The 27946-nt window shown below is 35.1% G+C and overlaps 3 protein-coding genes across 3 annotated transcripts; all 3 read right to left on the bottom strand.

Moving 5' to 3' along the window:
- Nucleotides 1-7082: 7082 nt before the first annotated feature.
- Nucleotides 7083-7929, bottom strand: LOC122315704 (protein RALF-like 32). Its single transcript, XM_043131807.1, has one exon. It carries the CDS (start codon nt 7705-7707, stop codon nt 7351-7353), a length of 357 nt encoding a protein of 118 aa, XP_042987741.1. The 5' UTR covers nt 7708-7929; the 3' UTR covers nt 7083-7350.
- Nucleotides 7930-9524: 1595 nt separating this feature from the next.
- LOC122315698 (selenium-binding protein 2-like) lies at nt 9525-15732 on the bottom strand. The gene is made up of 7 exons (XM_043131798.1): nt 15438-15732; nt 13818-14013; nt 12521-12748; nt 11994-12225; nt 11737-11844; nt 11334-11606; nt 9525-9956 (listed from the first exon to the last, which is right to left on the bottom strand). The coding sequence occupies exons 1-7, from the start codon at nt 15727-15729 to the stop codon at nt 9675-9677; spliced, it is 1611 nt and encodes a 536-aa protein (XP_042987732.1). The 5' UTR covers nt 15730-15732; the 3' UTR covers nt 9525-9674.
- A 2318-nt stretch (nt 15733-18050) lies between these two features.
- On the bottom strand, nt 18051-21696 carry LOC122315695 (pentatricopeptide repeat-containing protein At4g14050, mitochondrial). Its single transcript, XM_043131786.1, has 2 exons — nt 19668-21696; nt 18051-18370 (listed from the first exon to the last, which is right to left on the bottom strand). Exon 1 carries the CDS (start codon nt 21604-21606, stop codon nt 19774-19776), a length of 1833 nt encoding a protein of 610 aa, XP_042987720.1. The 5' UTR covers nt 21607-21696; the 3' UTR covers nt 18051-18370; nt 19668-19773.
- Between the last annotated feature and the right edge of the window lie 6250 nt (nt 21697-27946).

Here is a 27946-nt window from a genome sequence, read left to right as displayed (position 1 = left end):
CTTGGATCCTTTTACGAAAAAGTTTAGTGTTAATTATTAGATTTTTCTAAATGGATGTTTTAAGTATGGTTTTGAACTTAGGATTGGAAGATGTTTGTTGCAAAATTTTGGTTTAAGCATGAGTTTTGAAGTTAGAAGGAATTGCGACAAAAATCAAGGGAAATGGCCTATGGATGTTTCGGCCATAGTGTGTTTTTCATAGTTATATTTTGTTTTAAATTTTTCTGAGTTGATATTTAAGTTTAGAACAAAATTTACATGAGGAATGTAAATTTTGGAAACTTTTGGAGTTAATATGCAAAATCCTTAAGTTATGGGTAAAACGGTCATTTTCCCACATGTAGAGAGTAAAATGAAAATTTTACTCTTTAAGTTAGTATTTTTCCATATTTCAAATTATTAGTGATTTAGTTCTAACTTTTAGAATCACTAATTACAGTTCCTCGTTCCTCGTGATCGCACTTGAAGTTTTATAAGAAACGCGGAGATCGAGATAAGTTAGCTTTTAACTTATTAGCAGTCTACTGTGTATGTGTGCTAAGTAAAGGACTACAGTGTATGTATGTATGTTATCATATATGTCATGCCATGCCAAGTTATCACGTAATTGTCTATTATACAGAATTTATTCTGTCATCAATTTTTATTTGTTACATAATATATTCTATCATGTATTACTGTACATTATAAGTATGTCATGTTAAATATGTTGTCTATTATATGTTATGCCATGTTACGAAATGTTTCTATCTCAAGTTGGTTATGTATTTCAAGTTATGTTCAAATCACGTTATGTTACGTCAGGGTTCCAGTCCTTTCGTATTCCAGTCACGTTTCATCTTGAGTACATTCAGTTTGTGTAGAATACATAGGGCCACAACAACTGTGGAGTATATATTTAACTGCATTGTGATGTGTAGAATACATGGGGCCACAACAACTGTGGAGTATGTATTTACACGTAGAATACATGGGGCCACAATAACTGTAGAGTATGTATTTTTCATGTTAAGTCAAGTTTGCGTAGAATACATGGGGTCACAACAACTGTGGAGTATGTATTTACACTTAGAATACATAGGGCCACAACAACTGTAGAGTATGTATTTTTCATGTTAATTCAAGTTTCAGAGCAAGTTCATGCTAAGTCAAGTTTCAAATCAAGTTCATGTCAAGTCAAGTTCAGTTCATGTTTCAATTTAAGTTATGTCAATTATGCTATGTTGTATGCTAAGTTATGCTTTAATTACTTATGAATTTGATTATGCATTTATGTTTTTACGGTCATCCATGCATCATTAGCCTGTGTGGAAGTTTTTTTGTTAACTTACTGAGATTTGTAATTAAATCTCACTGTGATAGTCCCAACTACCATTCCTCCCTAATGGTAGATCTTGTTACAGGACCTGAAGGAGGATCAGGAGCTGACCAATTAGACACAGTCGATTGAACAACGGTGCGTCGTTAATGTTAATATAGTAGTTAAATTACTACTTGTACGATGGAGTTGCATCTCCAGTACTTTTGGATCATAACTATTTTGAACTAGTGCTGTGATCTTAGTTATTCAATGGATTTTTATATATGAAGTATGTTTTAAGTATTTGGGATATTTTCAATTTGGTGTATAGTATTGCTAAAAAAAAAAAAAATTATCCGCTACGAATATTGCATAATGTTATATGCATGTTAGGAATATTGCATCTTATATGTCATGAACGGGGGCAGGTAACCTTGTGTTGCATGTCTCGACACTTCAAATATCCGTTTAATCCCAAACGGAATTTGGGGGCGTCACAGGGCCAACTAACTATTCCCCTCCCATTAGCTTCTCTCTAAAGTCCACCATCATTTCACCTCACCAATCAACTTGAAGGTGGCGTACGATATGTTCTGTTCATCTATGCAGTTCAAGACCCGAAGTATCTCCTCGATATCCTAAACCCAATCCTCTGTCGAGATTGGTTTGCCTCTCCCATCAAATGAAAAAGGGTGCATCCAGTTGAACTGTTCCATAGTACAGCCTTCTCCATTACCATGACGGTTGCGACCTGGAGGATTTTGCGTGAGTTCCTCTATTAACTATTGTGCCGCTGCTCTAAGTACTTCATAAGCACTCTGATTTACTTCTCTTTCATTGTTAGACACGTTCAACTTTGACATATTTTGTACCCGGCGACGAGGTGGCATCCTAAAAACTTGGATTCTTAACTAAACGTTTCAAAATATAAAGTATATAGAAACATATGCAAATAGTAGTAACCATTAATCAAATACACATATAATACTTCGAAATTTTAAATTTACCTATATAAAAATATACCTTATAAAGAAAACATTTGTAGAATCTATAGAATGAGCCTACAGAATCTAAGACTTCACTTGCCCTAAAAATCAGCTAATAAAATTTGTGAAATCTAGCACCTCAAATTTCCTAGAACATATTTCCCAAAGCTTGTGGATTCTAAAACCTTTAAACACCAACAAAACTATTTCTTTAAGTCCACAAAATTCTAAACATCAAATCTGAAATTTATTTCCTAAAACTCGTCGATAACTAAAACCCCATACACTATAGTTTGCAGAACCTCAAACCTGGCTTCCAATCATGCTTATGTACACTATCAAAACCTAAACCTTAAGTCTTATAAAAAATCATTTTCTAGCTATGGAGAATGTCTAAATTTCAGATTTCCAAAAACTCAATCCATAAAGTTTGCAAAATCTCTAACCTTGCTTTCAATCAAACTTATGAACATTTCTCACAATATAAACCTTAAATATTATCAGTTACATTTCATAAGGTCGACATAAGAAACATACAAAATCTGAAACCTCAAATGTTATAGAAGTCAATTCCTAAAATCCACCAAATCAAAGTCCTCAAATTTCATAAAACGTATCCCTAATGCCCACAAATATTCAAAACTCAAATGTCATAGAAGTCATGTCCTAAAATCCACCAAATCAAAGACCTCAAATTTCATAAAACATATTCCCTAAAGCCCACAAATATTCAAACCTCAAATATTATAGTCTGCAAAACCTCAAACTTGGCTCTGATACCAACTGTAATGGCCCATACCCAGAATGTTCGAAGAGTTATTATTTGACATCTAAAAATCTTCTCCTCACAATAAAAATAACATTTCCAAATACTTCATAAACAAGATTTCACCTATTCCAATCAAACCTAAGAACAATTCTCACAAAGCTTTAACTCAAATAATCCTTTAAGATAAATACGTTCCTTAACAAGGTCATCAAAATACTAATCCAATAAAATAAATCAGTTACTTCACAACTCCCATTAAACTCAACATAATATCTAGAAATTTCATAAGTCTCCATAAACCACATATGCATACTGAAAACCAAACTACTAAAGAGAATACTCCAATAGTGAAAGTACCCTAGGTACCCAACTTCCCCAGCTAACCTTGCCCAAGCTGTCTATTCCTAAAAACTAGTTATATTGTTTAAATCATTTAAAAAATATTATGAAAATAAAGGGTGAGTTATCAACAACTCAATAAGCATGGGATATATACCAATGTGTAAGCATGAGCATTTACAAAATACAGGTTGCAGAACAAAATATTTGTAATTTTTGCATGCATAACAAAATATGTTTTTTTTTTCCAAACTAACTGAGTGTGATGGTTCAAATATTTATAATCCAAAGTACTTTGGCATAACATAAAGTGAGTATCATTATCATGTCATGTCAGAGCATCACATAAGAACAGAGGCCATGTCTAACCCCCATGGTAGGGTTATGCTATTCCTAGTGGCCAAACCAGGTAGAGACAAAAGTGAATTTTTCCCTTATTATTTTCAATGCCTTAAGTGTGTACACAAGAAACATCACATAAAACCACTTGTTTTCCAAAATGGGTGCACTCAGAAGTAAAGAAGTTGGTACTAATCCAAAGAAAGCAGAGCAGAATCAGAGTTAGACACAAATCAGAATATCATATCAAAATAAAATGGAGTACAAAACATATTCAAATAATTCTCACACACTCAAAAATAGAATCTGAGCCTTTTCATAAAACTATGCACAAGTTTTCAGCTTTTTATAATCACTCTTTTTTTTTTCACAAGTTAGAAACAAAATTCCAAAAAAAAAACTACCTCATGTCTACACCAGTCATGACAAAATGATTTTCTCTTCTTATACAAATTTCATGAGTTATGTAGATAAATGACCGGGAGTGTTTTTCCAAAGTTCTCATTTCGTAACAAAATATGCATAATTTTTCATAAAGTCAACATCAGTTCATACATTTTATGCAAAATACTAGCATAGGAACTCTGCTAACCTGCACTTTTTAATTTTTTTGAGTTTTTCCACAGTAGTGTCAAATGTATATGAATTGTCACCTATAAAATACATACATAACTTACTTAAATCCTTAATTAAAAATGCATTTTGATATTTAATCCTGAAATGCTAAAATACCTTATTTTTCCTAAACAAATCTAAAGTTCTCTCAACTGTAAAATATCATCACTCTCCAATTAATCCATAGTCACTTAATTTCTCTGACTATTAAACTCTAAATTATTTACTACTGAAATCTAAATATAAAAATTTAATACCAACTAATATAATTTTTAAAAAATAACAAATAGTTTCCTTTAATTCCCATCGTAAAAAAATCAAGCCAACCTTAATTTCCAATTCAAAACACAACTGCCTTGACTTTTGACGAAAAGGGCATAGATGTAATTAAAAACTCAAAAGACTTTTGCGTAAAAGCTTTAACTTGAACACATTTAACTTGAAAACAACCCAGCCGTTCAACATGGGTAGAGGGCGGCAGTGACTTACCGAAAGGAGCAACAAGCGGTGGCAAGCGGCTGGACGCAGTGGTAGGTCACTTTGGAAGGGAAAAAGTGCGGAGAGAGAGAGAGAGACTTACCATACGGTGGTCCAGGCAGCAGCATGATCGAGCTGGTTCGAAATTGATAATATATTCCCACGGGCTTGGGTCTTGGGCACACAAAGTTTGGACTTTTTTCCTCAGTTTTGAATCTCGATTCAACCTCTAAAATAATATAACTTGTTCCAGAAATTTTCTCAGTCCATAATTAAAAAAAAAAAAAAAAAAAACCCTGATCCATAAAATATTTAATGATTTAAGTTTAAAAAACAAGCCCAAAAATTTGATATTCGCCAAATAAAAATTTGGCCGTAGTCCATTGTAAAAAAAAAATACACATTAATCTCAAGTGGGTTTTTCGTCCGCATAAGCTCAAAAATCTAAAAAAATGGTTCGGTGCAAGACTGGGTGTTACAATACCTTTTTAATAAAATAGACGAAAGGCAAAATATGTAAAATGTGATTTTAGATTTGTCCTTGCCTAAGCCAATGAGAATGCTTTAAGTAGGAAAATATGTGCGTAAGGTGCTTTGTCATATAAGTGCCTTTGAGCAATGATTTATATAAATTCTAAAGGGTAATATTAAGTACAAGTCTCAAATTGTGATATCCCGATATGATAAGGATAATGGTAGGTTGTGTATAGGATCCCACATTTCTTGAAAAGAAGAATTTTTTACTCTTTATAATATTCCAGTAGAGATCCAATGATATCATTGACTAGTTCTTTTGGAATATAGACTATGTGATTTCGACCGTCCATTTAGACATTACAAATGGTATCAGTACCTACCCCAACCAAAAATATTGGACTTGAGCCGTGCCACCTACAATGGACAAGCTATACGAGAACGTTGGAAATTTAAGATGGGTAAATTGTGATACCCCATATAATAAAGATAAGGGTAGGAAGTGCATGTGATCTCACATTGCTTGGGAATGAAAAGTTTTACTCTTTATAAGGTTCTAATGGAGTTCTAATTATATCATTAATTAGTGATTTTATAGTATAAGTCATGTAATTTGGACCTTCTATTAGAGTGTTACACAAATAGACAAGTCTTATACAAGTCCTCTATGAAAAAGTCAGTCTCACTAATAAAAAATAATTTGTTTACACTTTTTTTAGGTGAGCTCTACTTTTTTTATAAGGACTTATATGGAGTTTGTCTACTTTAAATTTCCGCAAATCATTTCTCAAGTCGAAATAACAAATTCCAGGTAATTTTTTCTTTTTTTTTAACTAAAAAAGGATAGACTCCATTGTATAAAGAAAAAAAAAAAGTTAAAAAAAAACTCCATACGATTTTTAGTGGGAGCCAATTTTAAATAAATGATTATGTCTAAGATTTGTCTAGAACTCGAATCTATCGATTACTCCTTTGAAATCCATGATTGCCGGTGGCTGAGAATGGTCAAATATCAGTTCTTGATATATTCTCTGTCTCATAGGATAAAGGACCTTTCTGTTCAGCCTTTTTTTTTTTTTCTGGGTTTGGTTGCGATATTAGACTTTAGCCACAAAGCCTGAGCCTTTTTTCTAAAAGCAAGCGAAAATAATGATGGATTGTCCACTAGACTCTCATGGTCGAATCATAACAAGAACAGAAAAAAGAAAATCATACAAATACGATCACCTCATTTGGTAGCAATCGACATCTAAGTATCACGTGGCTGTCAAGTACTTCAATTTGGGATTGAAGTACTGTCTGTTGGACACTCTTTCAGACTCTGTTAATTTGTGATTGTCAAGCACTCTTTCATTGCTTGCCAGATTCGTAAGGTTGGTTCAGACTTCAGACTCACCGCATCACTTTATATCAGAACCTGGGGCGAGTCTTGGGCCTTAATTCCATGGCCCGCATTCTCCTCCTCTTGTGCCGTTTGGGTACTTCGGCTCAGTTGTATAATTTGTATGGATGTCTGTAACGTCACTTTCGATAGGAAGAATACGTCTCAATCACCAGAGACTTTTAGGATCCTTTTCTCTCATCCTTACCCCCACACAAGCATGCATTTCTTTGTTTTTTTAAAAATGAAAAAGAAAACTTGTTAAGAATTGCCAAGGATGGGATTGTGAAGAGGGAATGAATGGATTGGCTCAAAAAAAGTATTATTTTCCCATTGCAGACTTGCAGAATGTCCCACTGTATGGACTCCAAGACATCAGGCTTTGTCACATGAGCATAGATATACTCAAATTTGTAACACCATCTTTTTCAATACAATTATTTATTGTTGAGAAAATCACACCGAAATAATACGCAAATTGTTTTTCTACTTATAAGTCAGTATATAAGATATACTGATGTCTACAGTTGACATAATATGATTTAACTTTTTTTATAAAGTAAATCATGTCGTGTCAACAGTGTGAAGAATATATCATCCACACCAACTTACGAATATAACAATGGCTCAAGTGAAAACTACGAGAAAAATTCAGAGAAAACCAAGTAGGTCACCTCCTACACCTGTAGTAGCTGGAGCAGCCTCTGTTCTCAGGGTTGGAAGGTGAAGGCAGGCAACTTTTCCTGTAGGGATCACCTCTTGTTACTTTCCCACAGGCAGGCTGATCGGCCCTCAAAACATCTGGAGTTATGTATTTGATCTGTGCTGCAAGAAACCTTGTGTTTGTGCTTGAATATTCCTTCTCCAACTCTTCGTGATCAGCCATTTCGATCCCACATTCTAAAACCGAACCAGTGCATCGTCCATGCTCACCATCATTGTTGTTATCTCCAGCAGCAACTGCATAAAACGAGCCAAGAACTAGTAACAGTGGTGCAAGCAAAAGAAACAAGGCAGCTGCTTTCATTCTTTTTGTGCACAACCAGAAGTTTCCCGTCAATGCATATCCGTTGTAATCTTCCTCTTACCACAAGAAACAAGGAAAGGGATTCTCTTGGAGGTAGCTTTTCATTCTTTTTGTGCACAACCAGTTTCTCATAAAAAATGAATCATATGATCAATGTTCCATTATTGAGGATGACCGTATGTAAATCGTCCAGCACTATAATCCTGCATGCACAGAGGTCATGACAGTGTTTTGTTTTGATGCTGGTGTCGTTTCAGCAATATGTGGTGATGAATGGTGGTTGGGAACATACGTGGGGCCCATCATCAGGCAGGGAGGCCACACCACTTGCTCAAAATCTGAAGGCAAAATCAGAGTTGAGTCCGTGATATTTTTTTTGTTTTCTTTTAATTTTTTGATAGGAGAGTCCGTGATATTATATGTCTCCGTTTAGTAAATTATTTTAAACTAAACGATTAGAGCAATACTACGCATAGTATAGCTGTGGAGTACATAAGTAATTTATAATTATTTTAAAAAAAAGTTAAATTTATTATTAAAAAATTATTATTTTTATATAAATTTTATATTTATTCACTTTTTTTAAAATAATTATACGACGCTTGCTTACTCACGACTGTATATATCATTTTTCTCTCAATTTACATCCCTCTCTGCATCTAACAAATTACATCCCACAAAATCTTAAGCCCATCCCAAAGAATTATCGAAAGCATTCTCCCTATAAATTTATATTAGAATTACCTAATTACACCTAATTGAGGATAAACATTATAAAATAAAATAAAATTTTCTGAGAAATAAAAATAATTGGAAAAATAGGAAAGAGTCCCATAAGTGAAAATTAGTTGGACAACCCACGTGTGGCTGAATTATCAATTATCTATTTGATTTAATTGGTCACGTTTAGATTAAAAATTCTATTTACTGCATGTGCATTCCCTTTATCAAATGATAAAAATCATTATTTTAAGAGTGATATTTTTATAATTAAAAAAAAATTAAAGATAAAATTATCTAGACCTGCATTGTAATTCCTAAATGGGAATTGTACGTAACATTGCTTGTACACCTTATAACTACATCGAACATTACTTAACATTGAACTGTGTGCAAGACTAGCATCTTCTTCTTGTTTTCTCCTTTAAATTTGACATACTAATTGAATCCATAATTGAAAAGAGAATGATCTCAATCCAACTTTGTATGGCAATAGCATGAAGCTTTAAAGGTTTCTTAAAACCATGATAAAATCATAATGGATTTCGTTTTATTAAATTCGAAAGAGTTTTAGATATTGTGAATCTAAAGAAATAGAAGTGGGGATTGAGATCCTACAATTTACATAATGAAATACTTCAATTCATGAGATGTAGTTGAGAGATTATGGATGCCAAAAGAGGCTAAAAAAGGCACGAAAGACCTCGTACAAACTCTTGAGAAGCAACATGCATGCTCTCTATTCAAGGCTGAAGCTGCTCCATAAATTTCACTCTGCATAGATATTCTCTTGAGAGGTATTTTTCTTTCGCATAATCCCTTGATGGGTGCCCACTTCAATGATATGTTGGCTTCTTTTGTTTTTCTTCCTTTCCCTTAGCCCAATGCTACAACCATGCCCAAAACACTGGAACCTGAATCATGTATTGAGTGTCTGAGCTTGATTAGGATTGTCTTATCCTTCTGAACTTGGTATTGCCCTTTACAATTTTAGATGTTCGAGTTCTGCTGCCATTGAAGTTATCTATCAAATTCAGTAAGCTTGTAAACACTTTTGCATTAAGAGTTGTATGAATAACAGAAGTGGCAGAGTAAGAGACATAAAAAGAGAAGAAATATCCATTGATGTTTTTATTCAGGTTTCTTCACAGCAGATGTGTCTGATAATGTACTGATTTAAAGTAAAAACATTATTCAGTCGACTTAAAGTTGGACTGATCACAATCCACAAGATTCATTCAAATTGCTCAAGTCCATATATCTGAAGTGCAGTCACCGCCGGGATATCTCATCTCGTGAGCTAGTGAAGGACCATCAGGTTCGACTGCAAAATCCACATAAAATTCGGGGTTTATTCCCAGGCCACCTTTCTCTGTGTTGACATCAATCTGTAACATATGGGATCCTTTCTCCACAAGTTCAGGATAAAATTGACAATCCCATGTGCTAAAAAGCGAGTTGGTGACATAGAGTCGTTTCCCATCTAGACTCAACTGAATCATTTGAGGTCCTCCTCTCAACCGATGTCCCTGAAAGGAAAAATACAATGAAAATAATGCGGTGAGTTAAGGGCTCTAATGCAGCAGAAAAAAGTGCAGTAAAAGTACGGTCAGAGTAGTGACTGAGAATACAGTTTGAAGAAAAATGCATCTAAACCATATAATTCATAATTACATTCACTTATGCAATCATAAGACATTAGACGGTATAGTTTACAAACAGGGGTTCGGCTTAGGTCCTGTTATTTTATAACAGGAAATCTCCTGTTAAATAAACCGACGTCGTGTAGAGATTGCCAAATCAATGTCACGTAGATATATTATTTTTTGGCGCAAGAATGCGAAAAGTTTGGATATACTGGCCACTAAACATATATATTTACTATTTTTCTTATATACTGGACAAACTCGTTTGGAATGGTTGGTTTGACATATATTCATAAAAATCATTTTTCCTTTCTGGTAAACTACTTGCTTGCACAGAGAAGAAAGTAGCTAAAACTTGAAATATTGGTAAATGTAAATCTCATTTGTTCTGCAGTACTTTTCACTCTTTTGTTGGTAAATTTCCATCTCATTTTCTCTCTCTGTTCAAAGTCTTTTCCTTGTTTTTCTTATATATGAGTTGATCTCCTAAGGGTTCTTCCATTTTTACTAGGCCATTATTTGGTTTTCTTGACACTTGTGCTTGCTTTTTTTGCCAACTATATTCTGTAGCTTGTGTTTGCCATTATTTCTGTAGCTTGCTTGCTTGTGTTTTGCAGTTAGTTCTTACCAGTGTTCCAAATGAGTTTCGGTGGCTAGTGTATAGCAAAGATATGAGATATCCATTTGGTCAGAATGGCTAGCGTATAGAAAAAACAAGGAGATATGTACATAACATCTGTTTGGCCAGCATAACTCTACACGACGTCGGTTTACTTAACAGGAGATTTCCTGTTATTTTTATAACAGGACCCAAGCCAAACCCTTTACAAACAGTAATATTTTGTGCGGCATAAAAGTTAAAAAGGAATCTAGTTCAACCAGGCAGATGACTTCTATGTGATAAAGGTAGCTCAAGTGATGAATGAAGCAAATCATATATACTGTCTACCCTATCACACACATGGTTCAAACACATTCAAGGTATTAATTGTCTGGGTGTTTCAGTCACTAAATGTTATGTGTTGTTAGTCACCAAATAATGAGTATATTAGTAAACCGATAATGAATATATTAATTGTCTGCATGAAATACTTCTAGTGCCAGAAATTTCCAAGGGCCATCTAACATTCTCATAAGCAAGATTGCAAACCAAGACTATGGTTGAAGAAGTTGAAATGAAAACAACCAATCAATTATCAATTAGGTAGCAATGAGCTCGCTCAGAAAGAGTTCTAACAATAGAATTGAGATTGTACAAACCTTGATCTCCGGAACATCAGACTGCCATGTTTTACCATCCTCAAGCTCAGCCACTACGGGGCTGCCCTTTTGTAAGAGTCCCCCAACCCATACTTGTCCTGTCAATATAGGTTTCTTTGGGTCCTCAATGTTATACTGCCTCACGTCCCCATGAAACCAGTTCACGAAGTACAGGAAGCGATCATCAAGAGAGATCAGAAAATCACTAATAAGCCCTGGCATTTCTGGAATAATCCAGTTTTGAACCTTCAGTGGATTCACTGATATTGCAACCTGCAAACATTAATCAGGGTACCGAACGTCATGATGCCTCTTAAAAAAGACCATAGGGAGCAAAATTCAAGATGAACACACACACATGGGCATAATACTTCATAGACACATAGATATCTTATGTGCATACCTCATGGCTCCATGAGCCATCTTCGGCCTTGAAAAATCGCACCATGTTACTAGTTAAGGCACACCCAACATACCCTGTATCTTTTGAAGGATCATGCAAGAACCTTAACTGCAAAATGAGTTAGATTGACAGAAAATAGGTCTGGAATCATACAATTTTGATGGTAACGGAACTAACATAAAACTAAATTATCAAATAATAACATTGGCCAGGTTCTATATAGAGGAGACGATGCTGTAGTTTGTCTACATACTCACCTCCAAAGGTATGAGCCCTGTATTGCCAAGATCCAATGTTTGTCTCAGTTCGCCCCCGGGCCAGCTGTACACATACAGATGCCTCCCATACAAGCCATCAGAAACATGTTGAGGGTTGAAACCTTTTGTGAAAGCAGCAGGGGCACCCCATGATGAGCTAATCATTGTGTTGTGCCGTGGTTGGTACCAGAAATCATAGCCAAAGAGCGGAGAATGCCCTGGTTTCTCCCACCTGATTGATGCCAAGCGAGGTACATTATATTAGAATCAAATGTGCCAAAAACATGCTACATTTACATTACCACCAATTAAAATATGTTATTGAACCATAACCTTGTCAATGGATTCTTCATAAAGGTTCCCAGTGGCACTTGTGAATCATCAATGTTGTCTTACGTCTCAACAGATAGTTTACATTAATTAATTTATGGACTCAAACCAAAGCAGATTTGTAGATGAGATGCAAGCTTTTCTAAGGCTAGCATCCTTAATTTTTCAATTATGAGTTTGAAAAAAGATAACACTACCTTCCTTTCACATTGAATTCAGAGTCAAGGAGAAGAAAGCCATTCCCTGCAGCATTTCCATCTTTATCTCCAAGGCATGAAACCATTATGTCTCCAGAAGCAAGGCAATGGGAGGTGTGCGGATAAGCTAAACCAGTCTTCTGAATGATATCTTCAGGTTCAACAACTTTATGCAATGCTGGAGCTTTTGGATTGGTTTTGGTGTCAATCACATATATGCGACCTGATCTGGAAAATACTAGTAAAGTCAGAACTTTGGGATCATGTCATTAGGCTTCTTGTGGTAATGAGTGATTCTAAAATGCTTCCATGGCTTCTTAAGGCATGAATCCATTGGAGATACAAGAAAAAAGTCCATAAGAAGAAATTGAAACTTAAGACCATAGAATTTCATTACCACATTATATATTCAGGAAAAAAGGGGCTTACTCATGTTCCTTTCATGGTGATAATCCAAAACATAAAATGCAACCACATATTGCATCTCTGGAGTCTAAACAATGTGAAAATGTGCCAGAAGAAAACGGTGAATAACTCTTAAACTTGAACCATAATTTTCAAGTCCACATATATTGGTGAAGTTCAAGAAGGTGATACTATTTGTGCAATAAAGGAAAATTTAAGTACCAATATTAGATTATTAAATAAAGATGCCATCGCACGATTACTACATGCACATTATCATATTAAGCAATAAAAGTAAGACATTACGCAAAAGGACCTACAAGAACTGGATCAAAGCTAAGCATGCGATGATACATGTGATTAAAATACTGCCTAGTTGCTTGACTATGGCTAATTCTCAGAATTAAATGAAGCAATTAACATGCACACCCACATTTATAGATATGTACACCTTTCCAAACTCATCCACTACTTTCCACGGATAAAGGGCCTTCAGACTGATTGAGCAGTATTTCAAAACGTTACAGTTCAGAAATTTGAGTAATGTTCTACTAATATGAACCAGATATGATACCAAATTTTCAGAATCAATTTAATAAGAATTAGCCAGCTGCTGGACTGGTAGTTTACCAGTATTACGACATTTTTTTTTATAAGTTTTTTGCACGCTTCAAATAAAGTAGGCTTTAGAGGTCTTGCCCACATTCTCTCTACCATTTTATGTTGGCCAAATTGTCTGTTCCTTTTTGATTCATTGGTAAATTTCATTTCTTAACCAAATAATAGACGGGCATACACATGTTCAAGTAATACTACTAATATGCATCTATGCATATCGATATGTTTATGCATGAAAAGAGTCAATTACCCAAGATAAAATTTAGCTTCTTACAACAGTGAAGGTAGAATCAGAAAACGTCGATCTGCTGATGGATCTCCATGGCAAGAACTGCATGCATTCCACCCTGAATGATGTAGCTCATCACCTACATAAGGCACGGGCAACCTGTTGATAACTTTTGAATAAGTAGGAGAGCTTGGATCTACATCAACCGTGGCCAGGTAATCAGGCTTCTCTCTTCCCGTTCCTGTATACACATTGAGCCATTGAATTTTAAACTTGTTACCATATGTTGAACTAAGACAAGTAATTCCAAATGATTCTAGAACTAGCAAATAAATAGTCTACAGAAAGAACAAGGACTCCAATCAATCGGGGCTAGTATCGTCCAAAAGTCAGGTTAAATAATAAAATTGCAGATTACCTAAATCCTCTTCCCCATAAACTACAGAGATTCACTAATTTGCCAACAGACTTTCAGAAGTTAAAGAACCAGAAAACTAAAAGACAAATAGAAGAAGTCAAAGTTTTGAATCTCAACAGGAAACCTGATTTTATTTTCTTCTATATGAATAAAATGAAACAATTAAAAACGATAAATACATAAGAAAGGACATTGATGTGACAACAAAAAGCATTTAATAAGAGGATTTGACCCTTCCAACGCGAAAGACGCGTGCACCTGCCATCAAAATCTTATAAGGCCACAAAAGATGATTGTTTAAAAGGAGAATTATCGACCATTTGCATTTGTCATCTTCATAACAGAGTGGAAACTTGGAGACAAATCTGAGAGACGCCATAGAAATACAAAAGGCTAAGATACTAAAATCACGAAGATACTAAAATCACGAAGATACAAAGAATGTTTTACTCTGGTCATCCATCCAAATGATAATAAACTAGATTTCTTCAATTATAAGAAGCAAAGAAGCAGGAAAGCTTCAAATTAACAGTTTGGGTTCATCTTGTTAAGGTTCAACCCATTTCAGCAGCAGAGTCCTCTTCAACAATAACAGCTGCAGGAGTTCAAAGTTCAAATGCTGCTGGATGATCACACTGCACTCTTATCTTCTCACGCTGCTTATAATCTTATCTTCTTATATTTCAATTTTTCATCTTTCTTTCTTCTTCTTCTTCTTCTTCTTCTTCTTTTGTTATGAGCAAATATTAATAAAGAAAAGAAATACATATTACGGCGGTTTGATTAGGATCAAGGTGTTGGGGTGGGATGGAATGAATCGGAATGCTTCCAGTCAGGGAAGCAGCCCATCTCGATATCTTGTGCGCAGTAAAGTTGGACCAAGTGATCAAAGCATTTTTACTTATCAAAAACAAAATCATCTAAAAATAGGAGACCTGAATGATTGAATCGAACCAAGAGAGCAATAAGTAGACCAACTTCCATGCCAGTAACAGTTGAAAGGAACTACAAGTGATAGAGTTGATTAAATCGTAAAATTGTGTTCTGAAAGCTACAAGATATAGAATATGGTACTCGAATTGGATTTAGACATTTAAATTAAGAAAATACTATTATTCCTTCACTTAAAAAGAATACACAGAAAAATAAAAGCAAAAGAAGAACGTGTTCGGGTGAGAAACTCCCGTCAGCCACATAGTCAAAATCGATCGAATTAAGAAGAGAAAAAGAAGATGAAGGTGAGGTACCAGTGTAAACGCAAGTGACATAGATCAGAGTTTCTCTGGGACCAGACATAGCCTCCACCGGGGTGGCGTACCCAGGCCCTGCATGGCAACAAGCGCTCGCGCCCACATCTTTCTCCCCCAGCACTCCATGTTCCAACACCGCCACATCCGTCGCCATATTTCTCTCTTTCTTTCTCTCCTCTTTCTCCGTGCTTACGTGTGTGTGTGTCAGATACGAAGCTAGCAGTTTTATAGAGGTAAGAGCAAAGCAGAGGAAGGAGTGTAGCCGATGATACTGATGGAGCTGAAACATGTTAACTGACAGTTATGTCCTGGGCTGTCCTGTCAACACCGCATTTTTTCCTTTTGATTCGTTCGTACGTGGTCACGTTTTTCGCCCCGGTTGGGTGGGGTTGTTTCCGGAATTTTGCCTTTTTCCTGATATAGAAATCTTATCCCTCTTTATTGTAAGGTGTGCTACGTGTTATCTATCAATTTGTATGTCTTTGTGGGCCCAAACTTCAATTTGGACAACTTCTTCCCAAGCGTAAAAATAAATTATTTAATTCTCTAAATTCATCAAAGAAAAAATATATTCGTCATTTTTTTTTTATTATCGTTATATTATCATCTCATATATAATATTAAATAATAAATTTATAAATAAAATAAAATAAATAATCATTAATCATCAAATTATTCATTTAAGTTACAATTTTCTAGATCCAACTAAAAAAAATTAATTGAAAATCTAAGGAGAGAATAAATAAAAATCATGTTTCAAATTAAAAAAAAAAAAAATTAAGTGACAACTTTAGGCCAAAGTTAAAATAATGAAAGATTTGACAGATATCATGATGAAAAATAAATTATACAGTCTTATGTCCCACATACTATCTTAAAAAATAATTTTTTTTTTATGATATTTTCTAACTTTCTTAAAAATTTTACCTAACATCTCTCTTTTAACCAATTAATTAAAACAGAGAATCTGAGTGATTGTAATTGTAATGGCGGATGTGTATAATTGGTTGGTAGTTGTTTTGGAGGGCAAGAGAATATTTTTATAATTATTTTATGCAAAAAATAATAATTTTTTTTTTTTTAAAATGAAAAGGTATTCTATATTTTATTAATGAGTAATTGATTATATGTATAATTCTTGAAATTTTATTTTTATATGTACCTCGAGATAATAAAATATGCATAAAAATAGTCCATTCCAATTTCTATTTACTGTTTGTTGTCAAGCTTGGTTGACAGTTTTTTTTTTTATTAAAAAAAAAAAATACAAGCTGGGATGCAATGATGCATGCCGAAATTATTATGAGATATATTAGAAAACTAAATTAAAATAATTAATGATGCATAAAAAGTCATGTTGTCCCATATCTTAAAAGGCTCTCCATTATCGTTCTCGTTTCTGTAATTATATTTATATAAATTATAAAAGGAGATATGAAACAAAACGTAATATCCAATGCAGCTGGTGGCACTTTCCATGATGGTTTCCATATCTCTCATTTTTTTTTTTTTTTTATTAGCTTTCTGATTTGATTGTCCCCACAGATACTAGTTGTTCTTTGGACTTTGCCAATTTTTATGGGATTTCAGCCGATTTGTGTGTATGGGTCTGAAAGATTTGTGATTCTTTGGATTTTGCCCTTGTTTTTTTGGTGTTTCTGCCGATTTGTGTGAATGTGTTTGAGCTGGAGTTGGTTGGACCCTACTTCTTCAATACAGGTGCTTGTCGCTGGCACGTCATGTTCACAATATTTCATGTGTGAAGGAATTGAGTAAGAGGAAGTTCGTTTGTATAGTCTTGAATGTTAGAGCCCTCTCAGTGACTTCTATCTTATCTTTTAAAATATATCATCAAAACTTATTTTTTTTATTTTACATAATAACTTTTACAATATATTATATATCAACTTATCTATTTTTTCTTCATATCATTTAAATATTATACTTTTCATTCTTTTTTATTCATTTCAAATATTTTTAAAAATATTTACACATGATGAGAAAATGAGAAATCACATTAAGAGGAAAAAGAAAGTAATTAAAAATGTTTATATTCGATGAATAAGATCTCTACATGTAGACGAATCACTGTAGCAAAATGTATGATGTTTTTAAAATACAAAGAGTAGTTCTATATGCAGTCCTCGTTAGAGGATTGTATTGCAGTCCTAGTGTAAGAAATGACCAGTTGATCCCCTTTTTAAGTATGAATTGACTACATTATCCCTCTTTCTTCAACAACCTAAATCCAAAACATTTTAAATAGTAGAAAATTGTTTTTCCTCTTGCTGTGCATGCTCGCGACCAGAAATACTCTCTAGACCACCATCAAAGACCACCCTCAACCCAATCTTCTCCACCCCTTAAAAATATTTTCAAATGCTGTTCTCTCAAATATTTTGTCCCGAATTTTTATTCTCTTCCCTCTCTTCCACAAAGCCACTTATCTTTCACTGTTTGGGTTTTTCATTTTGGAAGTTGGGGAAAGCAGTTGCAGAAGATGGAGGAAACAAGGGGAAAGAATTCTGGTGTTGGATGAAGCTACGTACTGCTTCTATTCATACTACAAATAGATAATTTAATTCAAGAAACAAGGGGATGCTAAGAATATATATAAAATTCTGAGCTTTTTCATATTTATAAAATTGCTAAGAATCATATAGATTAGTATCACTTATATAAGATTGCATACATCATGAATTGATTTTAGCTCATTATTTCTACTGTTTTGCTTAACACAGGCAAGGTTGTAGATTACAACTCTCCAGCTCAGTTACTCAAGGAGAATTCATTAGTATTCTCGAAGTTGGTGACTGAATTCCTGAGGAGATCATCCAAGAGTAACTTCCATAGAGATCTGACTTGAGGGAGGGCAGAGATTCGTGTTCTTATTGCGTGGTATACAATCACACCTATTGCAATGCTCTAAGCTGAAAAAATTGAAACTGACAGTGAAAACGCAAGAAAGTTCTCGGTGCAAATCCAGTACTGTTCAGTTGAGAGGTGGGGAAAAAGTCATTACAGCTCAACGCATTTCACGATGGGGAGATGGGGCGAGGGGAGGGCGATTTCATCTGAGGAATGAAAGTTTCTCTAAGGGCCAGAAGAAGTCCCTCGGCGTCCTGTCCCTATTTTCTTTTCATGTAATGAAATGCAGTGCTTCATTTAATAATGAAACACTACGTTTCATTTAAGACTGAATGGGGACTGCAAATAGATTTATTCAAATACAAAATTCAATGGAGTGGCATGTTAAGAACATTTCTTTATATTTTGAAAAAAAATGTATTTTACAATAACCATTAGGAGTGCTCTTACACTTGAATTGGGGATGGCAGTACATATTCACGAGTCATAATCATGTCGTGTCAGGTCATGGATATCCAACTATATGGATTAATACGACTTGACCCGTCAAGCTAAACGGGTCAGATTTTTAAACCCTAACACAACTCATTTAAATAACAGATCATATCATGTTGGCCGTTTAACCCGTTTAAAAATTAATTAGAAATGAATCGACACAATACGACTTATTTCAACATGTTTCATGTAAATGAGTTGAACAAATACACATAACTCATTTAACTTAATTAACATAATTTCACATAATAATTAAAATTTATATTTATTATAATCTACTACCTAAATAAAACATTAAGACTACCTACTAACAAAAAATATCAATATTTTTCAGATTTTAACCTATAATAAAACTAATATTACAAACCCAATAATAACAATTGTGAGCATAAATCTAGAATTATAATACCAATAATAAAAATATAAGCATATTTAGAAATATCAATATTACAATCCACCAATAATATAATTTTAATTTTGAAATAAAATTTAAATGATTTATTACGAATTGATTTTGGGTTAAGTGGATTGACCCGTTATTGGCCTGTTTATTAATCGTGTCTTAACAGATCAATCTGTTTTGACCATAATCCATTTATATCAATTTCAAATTCAGTTATTTTGTGTCTTGTCATATTAGGTTGACGGGTCATGTCATATATTGTTATCACTACACCAAATTAGTCCAATGACCAAATTGGTGATACCTGTTGATGATAGTTCATGAAAAGATGACAATCTGCATTAGCATGCGATTCATGATTGGAACTGTTTATGCCTGACACAATCTGATTATGAACGTGTTTTCAATAGCTTGACATTTCACAAAAAGAACAATTAACAAAATGCACTTAAAATACGCACCTGACTGGGGAATTTAAGCATCCCACAAAGCCGAACATTGAATCTATTTAAGTCAAATGCAGAAACATGACGAAGCACGGGAAGATTCCAACCCAGAGCCACATAATCACCAAAAATCATTGCATGAACAGTTCCCATTCTTAAAATGATGATATCTATTGGCATCTCGGATAACAATTTCCCTCTTCATAATGGTACTTGTGAATTTCAAAACTGTGTGGCAATCTCCACAAATGCGAAGATTTTTTACTACACGAATAACTGTCCCGGAGACAGCCTTAAGCAACCCGTAAGCCACAGCTAACCTCTCACTATGCCAAAATAATTGTCTTTCCTTTTCTTGCTGTTCCATGTCATGTAAAACAGAACTAGTATCAGGAACATAACCTCTTTTCCTCATCTCTGCATCCAACTCCTTAAGAAAACCAAAAATCTCATCCTTCATAGGATGAGAGGTCTCCCCAGCATAAAACACTTGGGTTTCCTTCCCAAATTCAATGCAGCTATATCCTGGTTGCTTTTTAACTTCCATCACCATCATCAACTTTCTCACCTTTGACACCTTTTCCCACATTGCAGCACTAGCATAAATATTAGATAACAGTATATATGTTGATGGATCTTCTGGCTCTAAACTTAATAAATGATCAGCAACCCTAATTCCCATTTTGATATTATTATGATGCTTGCAGGCACTAAGTAAAGCCGCCCAAGTAGGTTCATCAGGCCTAAATGGCATCTCACTGATTAATTTCTCAGCCTCATCAAGGTGCCCAGACCGACTAAGAAGATCCAAGAAGCATGTGTAGTGCTGCAGAGAAGGACTAATTCCATAATCCTCACTCATGGATTTGAATAGTTGACGGCCTTTACCAACTAACCCAACATGGCTACAAGCATAAATCAATGCAACAAAGGTCACTTCATTTGGCTTTACACTTGCTGAAATCATCTCCTCATATAAAGCCAATGCCTCCTCTGCCTGCCCATGCTGCGCCACCCCAACAATTATCGAAGTCCAAGAGACAACATCTCTCCGTTGCATCCGTCCAAAAATATCCTTTGCAGCCAGAATATCACTACATTTGGCATACATATCCAGAAGTGCGTTACTGATAAATATGCAAGACTCATAACCAAGAGCAATAACTAGGCCATGAATCTGCTTACCAAGCTCCAGCACTGTTAAATTAGCGCTAGCACCAACGATGCTAGAAAGAACTAATGGATCAACTATATCAATCTCTTCTCTTCGCATATCAATAAACAAATAAAATGCATCAGTCGCATTCCCACTCTGTACCAACCCAGCAATTAAAGCCGTCCAAGAAAACAAATTCCTGGGTGGTACACTCTTGAACAGCCCAATAGCATCAGATTTCCTCCCACTTCGGGCATACCCTGAAATCATGGCAGTACAAGAAACTGAATTCTTCGAAGAAATTGAATCAAAAACTGCACGCGCACTGTCGGGTAATCCACATTTTGCATACATATCAACCAACGATGACTTGACAACATCATCATCCCAAAACGGCGATAACACAAAGCGGGCATGCAACTGTTTACCCTGCCAGATAGCACACAATCTAGAACATGCCTTTACCAGGCTTGCAAGCACAAAATGGTCAGGTTCTAAGCCATCATGCTTGAGCATGGTGGGGAACATGGAGAGAGTTGAGTGAGGAAGATTAGCCAGATTGTAAGCAGTGAGGATTGAGGCCCAAGAGACACGATCTCTGTGGAGCATTTCGTCGAACACGCGATTGGCATCTGGAACGAGACCACATTTGCCATACACGTCTACGAGGGTGTTGGGCAGAGGACCACATTGGTCTAGACCAGTTTTGAAGATTTGAGCATGGAGGGTTTTGGCAGTCAGTGGACTCTGGCGCCTGACGCAAAGCTGAAGCTGCTGGAGATAGTAGGAGATAAGCATTCATTAGCGCCTTTGGGCCTTATTTTTTTGTTGGGACGCTATCTTATTTCTGATCGGCAAAGGTGGTTGCACTGGTTGGAGTCTCTCTTGTAATAAAGGAACAGAAATCGCTTTTACATAACTTTTTGCGTATTCTATTAATTTAATTTGTTGCATTATTTTTTTAATATAAATTTATTATTTTAATTAATCACATTAATACAATGTACAGATAATACCTAAATGTAATTGTATATAACAAAATTCAGACAACAAAAACTCTATAGTCATTTCTTACCCTTTAGTTTAAACTATTTCATAGCAACAGAGTAACCTAGCCAAAAGTTCAAAGCCCGTTTTGATGTTAAGAATCTTAGATCATTTATAAATAATAAAAAAATAATTTATGAATAGTAATAAATTATTAATGAAAAGAAATGAAATAATTGAGTGCTCCTAGACAAAACGTGTGCTATTGACAATTTCAGGGAGACGTAAATTCAAGCATTTTGTCGCATAGGGTGCAATTTTGTGACCATGTATCATTAGTTTTTTTAAAACATTTTATATACTATATATTATACAATTAATATTTGCGCTCCACACTGGATATTTGGACTCAAATGTAGTATATTTGGGCCACAAAACCAATCAGCCCAAGCTAAATCATCTCGTTAAAAACGAGCCGATAACTAGATTTCCATTCGGTTATATAGATGAGATGAGATATTTTTTTAAAAGTTGAATAAAATATAATTTTTTTAATGTTAGTTTTGTTTTAAGATTTGAAAAAATTGAATTGTTTATTATGTTTTATGTAAAAATTTATGAAAGTTATAAAAATAAGATGAGATGAAATGTTTTAGGTAACCAAACAGAGTCTAAATATAAATCGAACCGAATCATCCCACAAATCAGTCTCGAGGTCCATAGATATAGAATTGATCAGTTCAGTTTAGACTAAAAAACTGCTCAAAAGTCGACTAAACCTAATTGATTTCATCCTTAAATTGAAGTCAATCAAGAAAATAAGAGCACAATGCAGCCTTAGGGCTCTTGCCTTACCTAGTGGTGGATGTAGACATCATAATGTCGAACCACTGAAAGATTGTCTCATTTTTCTTTCATTATTCTCTTTTCTCTTCCAATTACCTTCTTTTTTTTTTTCAGAAAATTAGAAAGAAGGACTTCCAATTACCATTACATGGCATAATCTTTCATGTGTCAACCAGCACCAGACCCAATCTTGTGGAATGCTTATTTTTGTGGCCACCCTTTCTCTGGCATCACCAAGTATTAATTTGTAATTAGCCGTTAGGAGAAATATAATTAAACTTTATGCAATTAATATTGTGAGATTTACATAATATTTTCATCTCTTTTATCTATGAAAAGTATATCTTAAAGGACATCATTTTGTAAAGCAGTAGTTTTAATAACTGGAGATGTCATGTTGTGGAGTTACAGGAGGGAAGCCGAACCATTTTCATATATCCTTATCAAAGGTTATGGTCATGTTTGTTGTGAGCATAGTTCAAAGTTCCAAACCCATTTTTTGTTGGCATTTTGTATTTGAAAAATAATATTTGTAATCATAGAGTATGCAAACATCGCACTCCTTTTGAAAAAAAAAAGTAAGTATATATAAAATTTACATAAAAAAAAAATTAACTTTTTAATACCAGACTTCGCTCTTTTTTAAAATAAATATGTGATGCTTGTACAATTCTTAATTATATTTACCATTAATCTTTTGCCTCTATGCCATTATTGCCCACTCTTTTATGGTTTATTGTTAGCTCCTTAATAATTTTGGTCCATTTTCCATGGCTCAGTTCTCACCCATTTCCAGCCACTACAACTAAACCAAACGGTCTGACCAAAGCTCCATATTTCATGCTCCAGCCACCAACTACTGTCACAGTCACACTCATGCCCTTCAATCAAACACTACTCCACTCGCCATGCTTTTCTATCTTGAGTTTGAAGAGGATCATGTTAATGCATGATAGATCTAAATATTTTCAAATCTTAAGATTTATTACTATCCCTTCCGTTTCAGAATGATTTGATTATAACGAAAATCATTTATCCCCTAAATTGATATCATCCCTATATTTGTATTGTCTTCATCTATCCCAATTCTCCTATAAATAGAAGTCATTTGTACCGTAAGTAAACAAAGAAATAAGAGCAAAGTACTTTAGCCCTTTTAGGTCTCTTTCCTAGTGATGGATGTTTGGATCATAATATCAAACGATCATAATATCAAACCACCAAAAAATTGACTCATTTTCTCTCATTCTTCCCTCTCTTTCAATTACCATTACATTCCACAATCTTTCGTGTAGGACTTTTTCTATTTCAAGCAATAAAGATAGGAGGAATGAAAGTTTAAAGGGTGATATTTCATGTAAAATCGGCTAAATTGATGGAAACTTCTAGTACTACTAAAATATAAAAGAGATTGAAAGAAAAGATGAAGATAAAAGATAATTAAGGTGGTTTGACCCCAACACACAAGTCTTAGGAGATATTGTCAATCTTTAAGAATTATTAGTTATAGGTTTCCATACCGTTAAAATATCACAAGTTCTAAGATTTGTGATAGGTTCGACCCCAACACACAAGTCTTAAACTTGCTTAGTTTACATAGTTAGAAATAAAGTGGAGAAGTGAAATATTAGCTGCAATTTACCGACTCCTCATTAAGATTCAACTCAATTGTTTAAGATGAAAGAAAAATAGATGAATTATATATAGGCGACCACTAGAAAGGTAAGAAGCATAGAGCTGAGTTGTTTTTATTACAATGTTGAAGTGCATGAGTTTATGCATGCACCTACATATTCAAGTCCAACACCATTGCAAATTATTATCCAATGAGACGTAAAAACATTTCCAGAAAACACCAAGGGGCGATTAGGGTTGTGCTGATGGTCCTAGTCGTCAGCGTGGCGCCCAACCTTTCGTTAGGGAGGATAGGGTAGGGTATCTTGGATGGTTCTAGTCGTTGCGCAGTGCAGAATGAGATTCTGAAGTCTAATGGTCCTTCTGCTTCGCCAAGTTCTGCTTTTGCGGATGTGGTCGTCGCGAAGCCTCAATTGCTTCCTGAGGTTGAGATTCCATTTTAGGATCCTAGATTCTCTGAAGGAGAGATTTTTTTATGTTCTCTAAAAATGAAATCAAGCAATCAGCGGAGCCTTTCAGGTTTTTTGTTGTTCTTAAATTCTTGTGTAGAAGGCCGTCACTGGATCATGTGCATGGATTTATTAGGAGTCGTTGGGGGTTGCGATCTGTTCCGATGGTTGGGCAATTGGGTAATCTGCTGAATGTGCTTAGTAGGATTTCGAATGAGGAGGATTTTATTACGTGATGGCTCAAGGGAATTTAGAATTAGCAAGGGTTCCTTACAGAATTTCTCACTGGACACCGGATTTTGTTTAGGAGGAGGACTTGCCTTGGGTTCCGATATAGATCACATTGCCGGGGTTACCTCCGAATTTTTTCATGAATCTATTTTGAGGAGTATTGGAGGTGGGTTTGGTCGGTTCTTGAAAATGGACAATGCGACAGCGTCTGTAACTCAACCAAAAGCAGTGCGCATTTGTGTTGAGATCGATGTGTCAAAGTCGTTACGACATTCTTTTTGGTTGGGAACTCCAGGGTTAGAAGGTAGCCATTTTCAAGAGGTGGTTTTTGAAACAATTCCTTCCTTTTGTTTACATTGTCGGAAGCAAGGGTATTTTGTTCATCTATGTAAACGGAAAGAGAGTAATCAAAATAGAGGGGGAACTGTGAAGTTGGAAGTGGGGAAATTGCGAAGCTGAAGAAGGTGTGGAAAGTTGGGAGCTCTAGGGAGAAGGACATACTAGCGGTGCAACTAAAATTTGAGGCTATCGGGTTTAATGGGTTGCGTCGAAAAGAAATTTTGGATGCTGTTATGAAGTGGAAGGCGGAGGTGAATTTAGGGTCGCAGGAGGTTTTGTTTATTTTCACCAATGACCAGGTTCATTTGAAAAATCAATTTGATTGTTAGGAATCAGAGGGAGGGATTATGAATGTTGAGGAGATTAAGGTTCGGTTTGGCAAACAAAAATTTTTATCTCAAACTCAAAATTCTCATCTCATCATTACAACTTTCTCAAATATCCATACAAAATATAATAAATTATTTAAATTTTTCTTAATTTTTTCAAATCCCAAAACAATAATAATATTAAAATATAATATTTTAATATTTTATCTTAAATTCAAAATTTTCATCTCACTTACCAAGCAGAACCTAAGTCGAAGCAAGTGGCAGGGGTGTCGAAGTCGATCAAGGAAGCTCCGGTAAGGTAGGAAAGCTGGTTTGAGTTAACAAAAATGCATGTTGAGGGGAAGGATGGGCCTGGGTTGGTTTCTTGTTCGTCTCCTAAGAGTTTTCTTAAACTTATTGATGAGGCTTTAGAATTTGAATTGAGAGGGTTGGCTAATAGGGGATTCATAGGGGAGGAACGGAGTAGAGAAGAGGAGTTGTTCTTGCATGGACGAGCAAGTTCGGATGTCGAACTAGATGAGGAATTGAATGAGTTGACAGTGAAATGTTTTTATTCTAACCTGGATTCGCATGTACCTTTGAAGAAATTTAGAGGGGTAAGAAAGGAAAAATCTATAGTTGTTTCAGAGCGGCATACTCGCTTAAAAAAATCATAAATTGATGTTGAACATATTAACGTGGAATATTAGGGGTATTATTTCGTCAAAAAGTAGGCTTTGGACGTTATTAAATAAATGTCGCCCTTCAATGGTGGCACTTTTAGAACATTTTCTTAGTGAGAATAAATGTCATTGTTGGGTAAGATGGATAAAGTTAATAATGCTAACGTTGGGGTGAAAATTTGGCTTTTCTGGAATGAAGTGCTTGAGTCTGATTTGGTCTCAATGTCGGATCAAGCTATTAGTGGTTGGTTTAGTCATGGTAACTTGCAAGTTCTGGCGACATTTGTTTATGCCAATTGTTTCTGTAACAAGAGATTAGAGCTTTGGGAGTTTTTGGGTGCTCAAGACCTGGGTAGTTGTCCTTGGTTCACTAGGGGTGACTTTAATCCCGGTGACTTTAATATTATTCGGTTTAATGATGATAAAGTTGGCGGTATTATGCAAGCTCCTCATGCTAAAGTGGAGTTTAATGCTTGTATTCAACATTGTGGTTTGCTTGATTTACCTTATGAAGGAAACTGTTTGTCGTTGTGTAATGGGGGACTTGGGAGGAGGCAGATTTGGGTGAGGTTAGATAGAGTCTTGGTGAATATGGCCTTTCTTAATTTATGGGGGGAGGTTTGAGTGAAATATCTTCTGAGATCCTCTTTAGATAATGCGCCTATGTTGGTGTTGTTACTTTGTGAACAAAGGGCGGTTGCAAGGCAGTTTTGGTTTCAGCGTATGTGGGGTACGCATGAGGGGGCTTCCCTTGGTTAAGAAGGTGTTTTGAGGAAGTGGAATGTTGAGGTATTCGAAAGAGTCGAGCTTGAATTAAAGGCCCTAGAAAATCGTATAGTGGAGTTAGAGCAAGCGGTTGTGACTGATTTTTCTTCTTAGACTGAAGCAAATTTATTAAATTGTAAACAACAACATTTACAATGGTTACATTGAGAGAAAATCTTGGATTGTCAAAAATCACGAGCTCAATGGTCAGCAAAGGGAGATTCCAATATGGCTTTCGTCCATGCTATGATGCATACTAAGAAGAAGAATAAAAGGGTGGAGAAGATGCGGTTGGAGAGTGGACAGGTTCTTGACTAGGTGGAGGAGGTTCATAACGATGTTGTCTTTTTTTTTAGGAATTACTTGCCATGGAGGACGTTCACTTTCATGAAGAATCCCTTTCTCTGTTCGTGCCGTTGATCAAAGATATGGAAAATGAAGCTTTAATCACAAAGCCTTCTATGGAAGAGGTAAAAGCTGCTTTTTGGTCTATTCCTTTGGATGGTAGTACGGGCCCTAATAGGTTTTCAGCAAATTTCTTTGTTCTTGCTTGGGATATTATGAAGCAAGATATTCTGGAGGTGGCCGTGGAATTCTTTGAGGGGAAGTCATTATCGACATTTTTGGTGCAACGAATCTGGTGCTCATTCCAAAGGTGGATGATTTGGTGGGTTTTGGAAAATTTCGTCCTATTAGCCTTTGTTTGGTGACTTATAAAATCTTATCGAAGGTGATGGTTTTCCATTTGGCGCCGTTGTTGGAAAAAATTATTTCTTAGGAGCAATCTGCGTTTATTAGGGGGAGAAGTATTTTTGATAATATTGCTATTATACAGGAGTTGATCCAAGGGATGAACCGAAAAATAAAAAGAGAGAATGTTATATTAAAAATT

The sequence above is a fragment of the Carya illinoinensis genome, chromosome 1 (assembly GCF_018687715.1).
Source record: "Carya illinoinensis cultivar Pawnee chromosome 1, C.illinoinensisPawnee_v1, whole genome shotgun sequence".
In the NCBI taxonomy this organism is placed as follows: domain Eukaryota; kingdom Viridiplantae; phylum Streptophyta; class Magnoliopsida; order Fagales; family Juglandaceae; genus Carya; species Carya illinoinensis.
The sequence above is the reverse complement of the archived record's forward strand: the minus strand, read 5'-3'. Positions and strand labels throughout refer to the sequence as shown.